The sequence below is a fragment of the Echiichthys vipera genome, assembly GCF_963691815.1.
Source record: "Echiichthys vipera genome assembly, chromosome: 5".
Classification (NCBI taxonomy): domain Eukaryota; kingdom Metazoa; phylum Chordata; class Actinopteri; order Perciformes; family Trachinidae; genus Echiichthys; species Echiichthys vipera.
Window position 1 is genome coordinate 14,202,909 of NC_139830.1, and position 16,201 is coordinate 14,219,109.

At 39.8% G+C, this 16,201-nt stretch overlaps 1 protein-coding gene across 1 annotated transcript in view; it reads left to right on the top strand.

The window, feature by feature from the left end:
• The window catches only part of LOC310946969 (uncharacterized protein C14orf132-like), a gene marked incomplete at both ends in the record, with an annotated part of 18,829 nt that extends 4,196 nt beyond the window's left edge, over nucleotides 1-14,633 (top strand). The window contains one exon of the mRNA XM_083913575.1: nucleotides 14,415-14,633. Within this exon, the coding sequence (XP_083769701.1) occupies nucleotides 14,415-14,633 (219 nt within the window). The remainder of the gene's footprint in view (nucleotides 1-14,414) is intronic.
• Between the last annotated feature and the right edge of the window lie 1,568 nt (nucleotides 14,634-16,201).

Sequence of the window (16,201 nt, forward strand, 5' to 3'; positions counted from 1 at the left end):
TTACTTTATTTCTGTGGTGCATTTAATCATGTTAAGCTTTACATCTTAAATTCAGCAAATAGATCATTCAATTTCCGGAATACCTTGGAAGTATAGTATTATCTGTCATGCTATTGGATTTTGGTTCAGTTGGTTCCTATTTTATGCCATGTCTTGTTTTACTTCCTGTCTGTGTTTCTGTAGTCCTGCTCGTCTTCCCTTGTTCAAACTTAAACTTTTCAGAACAATACAATCGGAAGCACCTTATGTTTTATCTCATTATCATTCCACTGCACTTTATATTATTATATGTTTACATTTGCACTACAATTAGTCCGCCTTTTTATGCATTTTATTTTTTAGGTATCTTCTATATTGTATTTCTATATTGCTGTTTTGATGGGTCTGTGTGTAATGCTGCTGTTACACCGCAATTTCCCAGCTTGGGATCAATAAAGTATTTCTATTCTATTCTAAACCTGTTTGTATTGACCCTTATCAGTTTGCCTCCTGTTCCCTGCCCACTCCACTGTATCTTGTTCTGTGATTAGTCCTGTCTATATATACAGTTGAGATCAAAATTAGAGAACAACAAATAAATGCTTGATTTATTCTGAAATACTGTTATTGTCCATAATTGTGATAGAATATCTGCTGTGTCAATACCACTGCTGTACTAGCATGTTATTTAATAAACCAAGGCACTTCAACAAATCCTTTATTTTGGGAAGAAAAGCAGTGAGCAAAATTACACTTTCAGATACCAGTTATTGGTGTTTATCTGGCGTCTGGTGATTATTAACTTAATTGTTGGACACACCCTTTTTTATCTGGCAGCTCTCCTGGTTACTTTGCAAGAGGGCAAGCTGCCCTAAAGTGACTGAAACTGGAGCAGGTTGTCCAGATGAGGGCCAAAGGGATGACCCTCTCAGCCATCAGAGAGAGGTTGGGTGTTCCAAGTCTGTTATTTCAAAAATATTGAAACTTTACAAGGACACAGATTCATTTAAATCCCTTAAAAAGGCCGGTCGTCCACATAAAACAAGTGCACGAGAGGTTTGGATTATGCAAAGACTCTCAATGGGGAATTGGTTCAACACTGCAGCTGGAGTTCTTGCCAGTTCAGTGCTGAACAGGGCAAGGATCGCTCTTGGCACACAGTTTCTTGTCGTTTAAGACAATTTGGACTGAAAGCCCATTCTGCAGTGACCAAACCTCTCATCAGCAGAAAGAATGAAAAGGCAAAACTTGTCTTTGCTGAGGAGCATGTTGTGAGGAAAGGGGAGAACTGTTCCAGACTGCACTTGATGCAGTAATGAGAGTATGTTCAATTTATGTTCGGGGTAGGACTGGGGAAAGATGGAACCCAAAGTGTGTAAAGAAGTCAGTTGAATTTGGAGGAGGAAGTGTCATGTGGGATGTTTTCTGCAGCAGGCGTTGGGCCTCTTCTATAGCTACATGGCAGGGTGATTACAAATGTTTATGTGAACCTCCTTTGGTAACACGCAATACCTCCACTGCAATTGTCTCCCAATCAGCCAACTACAGCTAAGAATATTTAAACAATGAAATGACCAGCCCAGAGTCCAGATCTAAACGTCATATAGAATCTCTGGAAAATCCTTTGCAAAAAAGTCATGGCAAAGAAACCCCCTACAGTTACAGCCTCAACACTTCCTATTCATTTCTGAATCCTATAGCCCTAAGAAAACATTATTTAAATCTTTTGACTTCTGACACAATGTTTACTGTTCTCTAATTTTAAAAATTGTCACAAAATAAAGGTTTTTGTTGAAGTGCCTCGATTATATATATATACAGTATATATACAGGTATATCCAGTATATACTATATATACTGTATATACACTTTTCCCATTTTGTACCTCATGTCATCAATGTATCCCATGCTGATGCCTTTTTTGATCCCAGTGCTCTGCCCGTCACATCATCTCAATTGCAATGGCAGATTTTTTTTGTTTTCTTTTTATTCAAGGATTAGGATAATCTCTCTCTCTCTCTCTCTCTCTCTCTCTCTCTCTCTCTCTCTCTCTCTCTCTCTCTCTCTCTCTCTCTCTCTGTCTCTCTCTCTCAACCACAGAGCTGAAGGCTGACCCCTTCAGCTCTGTGGTTGTCTGACTCAGTGTGTGCTGACGAAACCACCCTACGGGTAGCTGAAAGACAATGGTGCAAGTCTAAGCACTCTGAGGACCTTCTGGCCTCTTCTCTCCTCGTTATCTGCTTCCTTATCTGTTGCTAAAAGCTCTTTCTTTCAATCTAAAATAAAGCCTTTATTTATTTCCTTAACACTTGAGCGTGGTGTCTTCACTCAACTCAACTGCATATCTCCACCAGAACAACCATCTCTGCCCTCACCAGTCTGGATCCAAGGCTGGCCACTTAACAGACACTGCCCTCCTAGATGACACAGAAGAACTTCACACTGTTAGAGCAGCCTCCCTCTCCCCCGCTGTCATCCTGTTGGACCTCTCAGCAACCACCAGATCCTCCTCTCTACACCCTCCAATAACTTTCAGACTCGGCACTCTCCCTGTTCAGATACATCAAGGACAATTCCACAGGATAACTTGAAGAGGATCTGTGTCTGAACCTTGCAGCCTGACTACTGGGGTCCCTCAGGGCTCTGTTTTGGGTCCCATCCTCTCTGTAAACCATGTCGCTGGGCTCTGTTATTCACTCACATAGCTTATCCTACCACAGCTATGAAGATGACACACAATTTCATCCTTTCCATGGTCTCTCTGGAAACTCAGGTGGCCTCATGAGTCTGGTGGTTTCTCTTAGGATGTCAACACATCAACTAAACAAGACTGAGATTCTCTTCCTTCCAGGGAATGCGTCTCCTATCCTTGACCTCTCCATCACCGTTGAGAACTCCGTAATGGCTGCGGCTCAGGCTGCAAGATAAGATAGGGTTGACAACGCTCACCAAAATCCCATCGGTTTGCTCTCCAGGTTCGTCAATGGAGGAATGAGCTCCCCATCAGGACAGCAGACAGTAGGTGCTGCCAGAGATTGCGAATTCCTCTGGCTTTGTCACATTAACATACACAGTTTCATTGGTACCTAGCCATAAACGATTACATGGCACACACTTAAGACCACTAGTAGACAGGGATGCCCGAGTTACATAAGTGGGGAAAAAGGGGCATGGTTATGTGATGAAACATCTGTGTAACCTACATACATTTGCACCTTTCAATATGTGCGCGTGAAGCGTGAACGGTCTTATGAAAGTTGGATAAGGTCACTTATTGATGTCAGTGAATGCTGTTCGTTGCTCGTCTGTCAGGCTCTGAAGCCTCAAGCAAAACTAAGCAAAGATTCAACCAGCCATGAGAACAAGCCTCTCTCATGTCTCTCTTGCTTTCTCTCTCTTTTCTCTCTTAAGTGTACTCTTATCTCATTCACCATAATCTACAAACCGGACACCTCTCTTCCTCTTGGTCTTCCTTTCTCTCAGTTATTCTTCCCTCCATCCTTGTCATGAATCAGCTCAGGTCCCCTCTGGTCATATTGTAGCAGCAGTATTTTCTTTTCATCTCACGGCTCAATAACTTGGAAATTATGGAAATTAAGTTCAGCTTCTTCTTCTTTTTGATTTAGTTAGCTTGGTGTCCATTATGACAGGCTAAAATTACCATCTCATGAGAGTGCTTTGAAAAAAACTCAATCAAATTAGCTTTTATTCAAAACCAAGACTAACTGCCAGCAGGAGACGGTATCTGCAGGTCTTTCACAAAGTCTTAACAAAAATGAATTTAAAAATGAAATTATTTAAATGCATTAACAGATACTTTTTAAACTAAGTTTCATTTTGATGCAAATCTGTAAGTAGACAGAGGTACTGAATGATAATTTAAATTCAGTGATTAAAAAGTCATAAAGTGAAATGAAGAAAGTTGTATTTGTAGATATCTGTAGACTCTTTTCAGTGCAGTGTCTCTTCAGTGCTTCAAATCAGACAAGTTTAATAATTTACCATTGTTTTTTACATATATAAAAAAACACAACAAAACTGATAAGGCTGTCCTCATTCACTATTTGTACATATACCTACCATAAGTAATTCACTGTGATTCATATGTAATCAACTACTGCAGGAATTACGGCACAAAGGAGGAAATCAGGTCACTAGTTATAAGAGCACTTAAATCTGCGTTAGGAGGAGGGTTGGGGTGATGGATTGGTCCCAAAACAGGACTTTCAACCGGGGAACCAATGTTTGTGTCTCAGAAGCACTAAACCAAATCACAAACCATTTCTTAATCTTAACCAAGTCATTTTGATGCCTAAACTTAACTGTCATGGTCACATGTACCGGGTGCCATTTCACCATGTTTATGTAAGACATCAAACGACAAGTTTTCCCAAAATCTCATACGAACCCGTTGATGAGAATATATATTGAACTGATTCTGATCCAGTCTCAACTCAACATAAAATGGCTCATTTTGACTTTTAATTTACATTTTTTTATGTTACATTGGTATATTTTAAGATGAGCACATCAATTTAGTCCAGGGCTAGAACGAGACATCAATGGTTAGTGTCAATAATTTTATCACTGTGTGCAGTTGAACAGTGTTTGGCTTCCCTCGTTGGCCGTAGCACACAGAGCTCGGCACATCAGTTTTTCACCACTTCCATATTTTCTTTCCCGTCTTCAATTTCATAGTTCTCTTCCTGTGTTTTTCCTTCTATGACAGATGTTTCAGAAAGAAAAGGAACAGCTGGCTGCTGTTGGGCTGCTTATTCACCCTTTAATTTCTTTTCTATTCTGTCCTCCCCCTATATTCTTTCATCCTTGTTTTTTTGCTGTTTTAACAGACATGGAAGCCCAGATTTCCAGTCTTGGAAAAATACATTTTGGGGGAATTTAAATTCATACATGAAATGCAAATATAATCCTCCTCTGCTTGGTAAAGTTGAAACAATATGCACAAAGCTGAAATATTCCCCTCGCCCAGGAGCAAACTTCATGTCATGGGCCACACTAATAGCTTGTGAAAAAATAGCTTGTGAAACAAATGCTTCATAAATGATAAATGAGTTCTGGCCCCTTTAGCTCCACCCCAAACCTTAGCTAATTATGGGAGAGTTCAATATTTCTTGACCAAAAATCCCCTTATTCCGCTCAAACTCCCCTAATTTCAAATAACTCCAGCCTCCAGTGTTTTGTTGTGTGTGTGTGTAATGTCACTTTCAGCGATTGATGAATGTGTGTTCCTGCCTCATAAGTGTGAGCCTTCATTTGTACCTTATGCACATGTGTGTGTGTGTGTGTGTATGTGTGTGTGTGTGTGATAACCAGAGGCAGTATCTGAATCTCCTCTTAGAAGAATATTATATAACTTTAGAAACCATCACATTCCTGGACAGACAGACAGACAGACAGACAGACAGACACACAGACACACACACACACACACACACACAGACACACACACACACACACACACACACACACACACACACACACACGCACACACACACGCACACAGATATACAGACAAAGACTATACACATGCTTCCTCCATCTGAACCCCCACAGGACACACACTCACAGATGGGCACAGGAAGCAGACTCATATGTCCACTTATTATACACAAAAGTTATGCTGTGCACTTAATACGTCATGCGGCAAAATATTTCTCATTTTCAGAGATTTGGAGAATTGATGCTGTATATGTATCTCTAATCCCACGAGCCCTGCAGCACTGCACGCTATACCAGGCTGTCCTGTCTGTGTCTAATCCGTCCCTAGAGTCAAATGATATTAGGGATGGAGGGATGGAAAGATGCATGAGGAAACAGGCAGAGGTAGGAGAATCTATAGAGGAAGAGGGGAGAAAATAATGGAGGATGAAGGTTAGCAGAATTGAGGAAAGAATGAGCAAGGGAAATACGATGGAGAGTAAATGTGACCAGAGAGAAGGAGGACATGGGAGAGGGCATGCAAGTTTGGATGGTGTGGAATAGAAGTAGGAACAGTTAGGGTATAATGTCATAGAGATAGGACAAGCAACTGGAAGATTTAAGTGACAAATAGGAAGGGGAGAGACAGAACAGAAGGCTTGATTAACTAAACAAGCTAACGGAAAATAAAGACAGTCAGACGAGGAAAAAGAAAAAGGAAAGAGGAAAATGGGTAAGGAAGAATCACTAACAGGAGGAAAGATGTCACATTTATTCTCTGATAACCCTATCTTTCTCTTTATCCCTGATTATTCCCTCTCTTCCCCTCTTACTATTTATATCAATTATTTCGGGAGGAAAAGCTAATAAATCAGCACTTGGTAGACACCCTTTTTAATTTAGTAATCTAAAGGAGTGTTGGGTAGAAGGCGACGAAAGAAAAATAGTGGGATAAAAGATTAGACTCTCAAGATGTGTTTTATTTTAAAATAGTTGTGAAACCTGATGACACAATTAAATGTTAAGACAGTTTTCTGCATTGATTCACACACAGACTATGATGCACATAAGCAGAAAGACACATGTTCTCTAACCTGTGCATACGCATTCACCCATGCATACAGATGCATGCTATTAATATTTGTACAAGCACACACAAACACACATTCACACACACACACACGGTACAGGCAGATACGCAGGTGCATGCCATATGTACGTCTATGCACGCAGGAAGCCTCATTTTTTGATTAAGCTACGTGCTTTTTCATGCATGTCCGCACCGTCTCAGATGTAAATGCAGAAAAGCTGATCATCGACCGCCACACGCTCACAGTGCTGTCTGTTCAAATCTGATTTAGGATTTCTGTCAGGTCACATACCCATTCACAACGTCATTCCAACTGTTGAGATGCCACTGTGTTGAGATAACTGACATTTTTCTTTCTCTTTCTTACAACAGACGGGACAAAAGTGCCAATTACATGGCTATAAACCATCTCTTTACACTATGAAACAGAGACATGCTTGCTATTCTGTAAACATTTTCAGTCGGAGGTGTGGCTGTTATAGCAGTCAGATGCTTAATTTCATATCTACAGTGCAAAGCCTATTTTTGAAAGTTTGTTCAAATCATCATTTGGTCGGTATTTAGACCAGGTTGAAATCAAAGATGAAAACTGCAGTTGGTGAGCTGTACTCTGGCTGTGAGGCTACAAACATCTGGATCAGCTTTTTAGCACATGGTGGGGTCTCCTGGAAAACTTTACCTCTGTCACATACACACATAGACACAACACATATTTTTAATACACCTACATGTGTCCACAGATGATCTGTCTCTCTCTGTCTGTATCCACACACTCACGCACAGCAGGATGTCTAAATTTGTCTCACACACATGCTCTGACGGTGTGCGCTGGGCTCTCTCACTTTCACTGGGAGGGATTACTCTCTTTTTCTCTCTCTCTTTCAGTTAACACTCCCACTATCTCCCTCTCTCTCTCTCCTACATGGAGTTCAGTCTCTTACTCTCATGAAGCCCTGCTTCCTCCCTCCCTTTTAGATGCACTCAGCCTCAGTCGGAGTGTAGGACAGGACAGGCAGGATCACCACAACTGTCTCTTTCTTCACATACAGCCGGCAGTAGGTACAACTCTCTTTTTATTATGTGTTTTCCTTTCCTTGCTCCATGCTCCATCTCTGTATCTTCTAAATTTTTTTTAACCATGCTCTCTTACATTTCTTCTAACCCGACACTATGTCAGCGTCTCTCTTTTCAGTTTGTCAAAGCTTATATTCTAACAAGAAGTAGCAGGGTGTGGTTTAAAAAAACACCTGCATTTAAGGGCATGTTAGAGTTTTGAGTAACTAATTCAGTTTAAATAATGGAATTACTTTTTTCCAACTTGGAATTACTTTAATTACTGGACTGTGTTTGGGGTCACCCTGCTGCTCCAGATGCAAGACAAATCCTGACTAACATTTTAATACAGAGCTGTTGTTTACACACTAGATTCAGTCAAAACCACCTGCAGTAGATGCACTTTCTCTCCAATGAAAGATAATCTATAAAACATCTGGATGTGCATAAGATGCAGCCTTGTACGTGCTCAAAGAGTCGCTGTGATACCAGCAGTCTAGCACTTACTCATGTAATGTTGTGATGCTTGAGAGTGCAATCGGGTTTGTCATGGCGGGTAACTTTTAACTTTTGTAATCACAAATTCATACTTAGCCTGCGTTGTTTAAGCTGCCTCTTGGCTTACTCTTTTCATGCTGAGTGATTGTGTTTTACTAACTTTATAAAATCACTGTTTCACTATGTGGCACCTGAACTGACTGGCTCTACGTGGGCTACTGCTCTGATGTTGCAGCTAGTGTCATTTTTCTGTAAAACGGCCTGGTATGTTGTCGCTATAGCACCCATTCATTATGCGAGGAGTCACTTTACTGTATGTTTTGATTTTATTGATAGTCTGATTGATGTATATCTATGTCTATATATGTATATATTTAAATTGTATTTTTTTGCAGGGTAAAAAAAGAAAAGAAAATATTGTTTAAACATGTTCCATTTTCTGATGCACACACTTAATTTGGATTTCAATCAAGTACAGTCAAACGTATATTTTTTTAACTGTGAAGCAGCCGTATAGAGGTCAGTTCCTTATATAACTGTAACTTTATTCTGAATGAACACACCATGCAGGACTGTTTAGTGTTTAGTGTATAGAAACATAAACTGTCAGGAGACATCAGTTATAGGTTTGGAACTATTTACAGCTGAGGTTAATACAACATGATTACCTTAGTGGTCATTGAGGGCAGGGACAGATTTATAAAAAAATAAGTTACCTTTAATCAGCATTACCAAAAAGTCTGACCTCCTGCCTCTTCCAGAGAGTCATTCTAACACGAGATGTCTCCACTCCATCCACATCTTCACACATATCAACTTGTATGCATGTTTTCTTTTGTTGAAAATGACATTCCTGTTATAGGATAGATGTTAGCCTTTGCAGAGTGGTCATTAGGTCCATCTAATGCATGCTTGCAGCTGTTTTCGAAACAGCTACAAGAGATTACTCTAGAGAGTGCAACAGAAAAATTTGAAAGCCTTCGCTTCAGTTATTTGTTTGCCCTTTGGTACATTTATTCGCTCAAATTCTGAAATAACAGAATATATGGCTTCTTTGCCTGGGAAACCTGTGTGCAGCTGTGCATAAAGCGAACATTTTCCCGCAGGTTGTTTCAAGATCAAGCATACAGAATGAACAATGAGGCAAAGATGGAAACAGAAAAACAATATCTGAGGGATAAATACTGTAACAGCTAAATCTGTAAGATCACCATATTGACATGTTAATGTTTCATTAACATGTTTTCATTCATATTTACATGACCATTAATTCAGATTGGCATAAATTGTCTGGCAACAACTTAAATCATGTTTTTTCAACTCACTGTCACAGTAAAACCATTTGTTGACTCTATCCTAACAAAAACATTATATTCAGAAGAAGCTCACCCTTCCCTTCAACTTTTGAATTCTCCTGTTCAGATATGTTGTGTGACATTGAACGATCAGTTTTTAAAGATTCAGCTTAGTCAAGATGATATATCGTAGAAAATTCGGATGTAGTCACCATGACATCACCTGTAGTTTTCTGAAGAGCCGAAATGACGCTTAATGCATCGTGGCAGTGGCTGATCCATACATGGGCAAAGAGACGGAGTGTGGAGGGCTAATGGTGGATGCCATCGGACGTTATTTTGGAAGAAATATGAATGGTAGTGAAGGGCAAAAAGACAAAAATTGTTTGAACTGTGCCATGATTTACACATGTGGTTTAAAAGAAAATTTTGCAAGTCAAAAAAATCTCATTGACAAATATTTCTTGTAGTATATCCGTTATGTTACACAACACATGTGAAATTATAATGCTTCTGTAAGTAACGCTACATCCTGGTATAAAACACACATACACAGGCATCTTCAGCTAAACGCCACTTATGCAACTTTTGGCTGACTATTCTTTCCAATTACGTATTTTCACAGCTTTATACTTCAACAGTTTTATGACAAACTGTGGCTTTGTTGACTTACAAGATTATCATCATATGTGTAATTCATGGCACAATACGTACAAATGGGATCAGAAATATTTAGTCTCCCCGTACATATTTCTTTTCCGAAATAAGGTCCCAGGGTGGTCCACCAGAAGGGGAGGAACTTTGCCTCTCTTTGGTAAATGGTAAATGGACTTGTACAGTGCCTTTCTAATCTTCTGACTACTCAAGGTGCTTTCACAGTGTTTGTCACATTCACCCATACACACAGACATTCACACTGATGGCAATGGACATCTACATACCATCTAATCTAACCATTCACACCACATTTACACACCCATGCACAGCACGGGGAGCAATTCGGGGTTCAGTGTCTTGCCCAAGGACACTTCGACATGCTGACTGGGGGAGGTGGGGATCAAACCGCCAATCTCTCAAGTGGAGGACGATCCACTCTTCCACTTAGCCACAGTCGCCTTTGCTACCTGCCTATCACTCAAAGCAGTCAGCCTTTAATTATGCAGATCTTTAAGCCCTAATATAATTTAAATGGGTGAGTTATATAAAAATACACCCTAATACAGTTGCCATGAACTGGAAATTTGCTTTAGAGACCAAATCAGTTTTTTGTATCAGGCTGTACATTTGTTTATTTCTGCTGTAAATTTTGGGCATTTTAACATGCAGATTTATTGGAATTGACTCACTTTTCTAGCCAGCCTCAAGTGACCATTTGAGGAACTGCAGTTTTCCGCACTTCTTGGCTTAATTTTTCAGCCCATGAGGTTACTTGGTCATGACACATGTTATTCACATGTTCATTCAGCAGAATACGTAAAAAATGTGTGCCTAACATCCCCAGTGCATGTAATCAATTATCTTCCCAATTTTCACTAAAGTAAAAGGTGATGTTGCTGATCAAGAACCCACTTAAATTACCACCATCAATTGAGCATGCAGAGTTCCAGCATGCAGTAGGTATTAACCATTCTCATTATTTTTTTGGGTAGTTTGTCTTCCAAGCATGTGGTATAATAACTCTTGCACATGCTCCTGTTCACTGCTGTTTTTGTTGATGACCTTTCTGCTGTTTTAGTCACAGAATGCTTCGAGGCAGAGTTTTTTTTTTAATGAGCAGGGAAGCAAGTTCAGCGCACTCTTTGCTAGAAAATGCTAAGTCCTCAGGTTGCGATTGTGTCCATATGATTGTATAGTCAGTTGCATGTTTGGATGCTTTACAAACCAGCACGAGAACAGCAACATTTACTCCCTCCTTTACTCACGAAAAACCCTGGGAGGCAGTTAATTAAATATACATATTAAGTGGCTGATGTGAGAGCTCTTAAAGTTTTCTCATAAATTATGCTGCCATATATTAACGTAAGCAACATTCTAGACTCTTTTTTTCATCTCTACAAAGGAATGGACACAAGCACACACACACACACCCACACACCCACATATACTTACATGACACAGTGCGTGAATAATGATGCATAAAGGAAAATCATTTGGGATATAATAAATACCAATTCTTGGAATCCATACCTATTGGTTGGGAAATGTATCCCAGACGTTAACTGTTGGAATCAGACGGATCGGGCTTTTGATCCATCCACCATTTTTGATCCGAGTCTATTTTCCTTTAGGTTGACGAGGTAAATATGTTGTTTGTGACTTTGACCTCATTGGAACTATTCAAGGAGTGTCTTCATGTCCACTTGCTGCATATAGAGAGCTGGTTTTGTTGTGATGTCTTGAAAAGCTTCAGCGTCTCTCTAATCCACAATTTCTACAGTAAATCACATGCACCTCAGCTTCTGTTAAGACGGACTGAAGAGGCTTATTTGGCCAAAACCAGCAGACATTTAAACCACTCACCAGCGGTCAAGTGGTGTCAGATAATCTCATGTCATGCCCCTGGAAATTCCTTGTTAACCCCTCAATCCAAAAAGGCTCTGTATAGTAAAATATTTTTAGGTCAAATACCTTCCGTGGCAACAATAAGTGTTACCTGAACATCACCACTCCATGCGTTGTAATGGGTTTCTCATGTAATATTTAACGATAACAAAAGTAAAACAGATTTTCTTTTGCTCCCCTCTGTATGAAAGGTTTCCTGAGGGAGAATTTGCCCTGAAGTCACATTGGCAGTTTGGGTGTAGAGGTAGGGTGGATGAGGACACAAGAGAAACCTGAGAAGCACTTGGGGTCAAACTGAACCTGACGCGTGAAGCGTCCAAGAGCCACACTGGATAAACAAACCAAAAAAATCTATTTACAATCACAGTGATTTGACCTAAGCTGTAGACACACAGACACATTAGTTCATCAGCTTAATATATTTTGCATAGTCTCTATTCAGGTGTGCTCAGCCGTGTGTTGTAACTGTCTTTAGGAGTAACTACTTACTATATATTAAAAATATATATATATTGATATGTCCAATATTTCAACTAGCATCCCAAGTGCAATACCTAACTGCTTCTGCTAATAGCTTATTATTATTATTTATTATTTACGCACAACACTTTTTTCTCTCTCTATGTGTGGCTACACAGCCCTCCAACAGGTAAAAACTACATACAACTGTGTAACAATTATTAAGATACATACCTCATTGTACCAGAGGGCAATGTGAGGCATTACAGATCCAAATCCTGCAGGACCAACTGCATTTAACACCCCCACTTCTCTAACTAAGAAAAAAGTATCCCAATAGTTCCAAGCAATGTCAGACTTTCTGATTTTTCAGACTTGGGGAAGAAGTCATTTGGCAATCACAGAACAGTGCTTTTCAAACACCCACAAGTTAAAGGGTCAAACTTACTTGAACCCTTCAGCTGTCAGAGTGAAAGCTTGAATTATTTATGGCCACTGAGCTGTCTGTTTGTATCAGGATGTTCAGTCTATGGATGGTGTGTAAGAGCATAGACCAGCACATGTGCTTATCTTTTCAACATTGTGTCCTGAGCTTGTGTTAAAAGTTACAGCAGATCAAGTTCACACATCAGCTGGACGTCTGTAACGCTGGTTTTACACCTCCACCTCCAAGAGCTAGCAACAACAGAAGCAACTTAAACTAGAGGTAGCTTGTAAAGTTTGTGTGTATAAATGTCTGTGTTAGACAAAAAAATGAAGGCAGGCAACTGACATTTTAGGCTATTAATTACCAGAGACCACTGATTAAGTCTCTCCTGTCTAGGAGACAGAGTTCTATGAAAGCTCCCCAGGGACGAAAACATCCAGCTGAGATAAAATTGGGATTAATTCATTAATTATCTGCCTCAATTGTTTTGTTGCCTTTCTCTTCCATCGTGTGTTTGTGTGTGTGTGCGTGTGTGTGTGTGTGTGTGTGTGTGTGTCTGCCTGTCTATTTCAGTAAATGTGAAGCATGTGTCTGATTTTGTTAATCCATCTGAGAATGAATCCCTTTGAGATGGTGATTCCTCTTCACTATACAGTACAGCTGTCCTGAGACCAGGCACAGCTGTGAGCTTGACCTCCTGAACAGAACATGTTATTGTTCAGCCATGCTGTTTTTGTCATTGTAAGATTCATGTTAGGCCGAGCGCATCTCATTTTTAGCCTTTTACCAGCCGCAACAGCCACACGCCAATATTGTTTTGTGTGTGTGTGTGTGTGTGTGTGTGTGTGTGTGTGTGTGTGTGTGTGTGTGTGTGTGTGTGTGTGTGTGTGTGTGTCATTATGGTAAAATGTGGTCATGGAGACACCTACTGTAGCAGGAACTAAGACAGAGGCCGTTTTTAGTATTTTGCCATGTGTTTATATGTCTGTCACTCCCTCTGTCTGTGGACAGATTTTGACACTGCAATAGCGTCCCAACTGTGCAAGATACAGTCACCAAACCTTATAGGTGTGTAGTTAAGATCCAAATGAAGGTTGAGTTTGATAATGAGTGTGAGGGGGAAATCAGATCTCAATCAGAACTGATGTTTCAATCTGATTGATTCATTTTCTAAGCTGAAGACAGTTATATTTTGCCAACCCCTGCACCAAAAGAGTTTAAAAGCTAGATTAGAATTATTTTTGTTTACTCATGGTTAACATATTCTTACTTGTGTTACTTGCGAATTAGTGGAAATATAAGTAATGTAATGAAGAGTGAGTGAGAATGAAATGACAAAGTCAATATAGTTGAGCTATTCAGTGCAGTAATAGGCACATAGAAAATAGCACCCCTACCAGCGGCAGCAGATTTTTGCCTCCTCATATAATGTAATGGTCACAATTTAAAAACTGTGGTTAGTGCTGTAAAATGATTGCAAACCTGCAGGTTTGAGTTAAGCTCAGTGAATGACTTTGAACTTTCCTCAGACTTTATTAAACAAAAAAAAATTGCTGAGTTAGATCTTTAATCTGAATTTATCCTTCGTCCCTCTCCCTCTCTGTCCTGACAGCATTTCCCGGCTGTGAGTGGGGCCTTCATGGATTCTCCGTACAATGGCAACACGTCGCTGCAGACGTCCACCTCCAACCTCAACGCTGGCTACTCTCGACCCTCAGAAGCAGAGGATGATGGGAAAGTGTCCAGTGACACCATTTGGCTGTGGATCGCTGTGCTGGCAACCATCGGCAACATAGTAGTGGTGGCTGTGGTTTGCGCCTGTGCCTTCTGACAAGACGGAAGAGTGGAGCAAAAAATACTGCTGCTGTCTGATAATGGGAGATCTTGTATATCTTAAAAATATATTTTTCTTCAAAAACTATGTAAAATAGCCTTACTTTAAGATTAGATTATTTAAGCGTTTTAAAGAGTATTATGCATGGTACACTTTATTCAAATGCTTTTCACATTTTTTCAACAAATAGAAGAGAGTAAAAATATCACACTACAGTTAAAATGGGAAACTCGCTACCACAAAATACTGGCCAAACAAGACTACATATGGATGGAGACCAAGTAAATACTTTTTTGCACTGTTATCTGACTAACCAGCAGGAAATCTAACCAGCACACATTTGGATAAAACAAGCCGACAGATCTACAAAGAGTTATAAAAGCCTTGCTAAAGGAGAGCTTCATTCATCCACTTTACTCAATCAGCAGATTTTCAATTTCAATATCATGAAACTATTAGGAGCTCATCATTAGCTTTACTCTAAGCGTAATTCCTCATTTAGCAATATGACCTGGTAAAAAATACAACAATCAAAAATATATCACAATATGTGTTCTTAGTAAACAGCCCCATAAACAGTGAAAACCAGTGAAACTGCAAATAACTGAGACTCTAAATGGGTCAAAGGGATGTTTATTTTAGCCTACAAACAATATTAACATTTTTTAATGAGCCCCAGGGCAAAATTCTAAATTTATTCATTTTGGATTCCAGGCTGAAAAAAGCAGTGGCCTCAGCATAATAGTACTTTACTTGCCAATGGTCAGCTGGTTATGCAAGCCAAGCTGGTGTTATATAAACCCATTCAGTCCTGGGTACACCACAGGCTCAGCAGAGGTCAGGAGGATTAGACGAGATCACAGCTTGATCTCTTTGTAGGATCAGAAGCCAGAAGGAGATTCCCTGTTGTAGTTTATAATTGAAATCTAGAATGTGTGATGATGGGATTTTGTAGTTAGAGAGGCCAGAGTTTTATCTAATCCCGATGATGCTCGACCAAAGTACTGAACTCCAACCTGTATTGTCTATACTATTTTTTTCTATTCTATTGTTTTTATTCTTACATTTTCAGCACCCAGTATATTTAGTTGACTAATTCAGAATACTCTGGCCAATAAAAAAATGATAGGTTTGTTACGTAACTTACGTACATCAGGAAAGTATGTTAAGTACATACGTTAACGTACGTACTTAACTTTTGGCGAAAGCCTTGTGTTTGTTTAACCCATTCACCCAACCACTCCTCCCTATACAGAGATCTTACTACGTCATCTCACACTGCCGTGGTCAAGCAGTTGCTCTGAACATCTGATATTGGCATAAATGGGTTGAGTGAGTTAGTTAAAAGCCTGATGCGTCTCATACAGATGCAAAAGGGTGTCTTGTGCACCTGTCTCAGACGCTGATCAAGCTGCCATAATTTGACGAGATGGGAGTGAAAATGTGGTTCTGTGGTAGTGTTCTCAAATACCCACAGTGGTAGTTCATTTAAAAACTCCACTTTATCTGACACATCAGTCTTGCATTGTAGCACCTTTAACAAACTCGAAGACAAGAGAATGCCT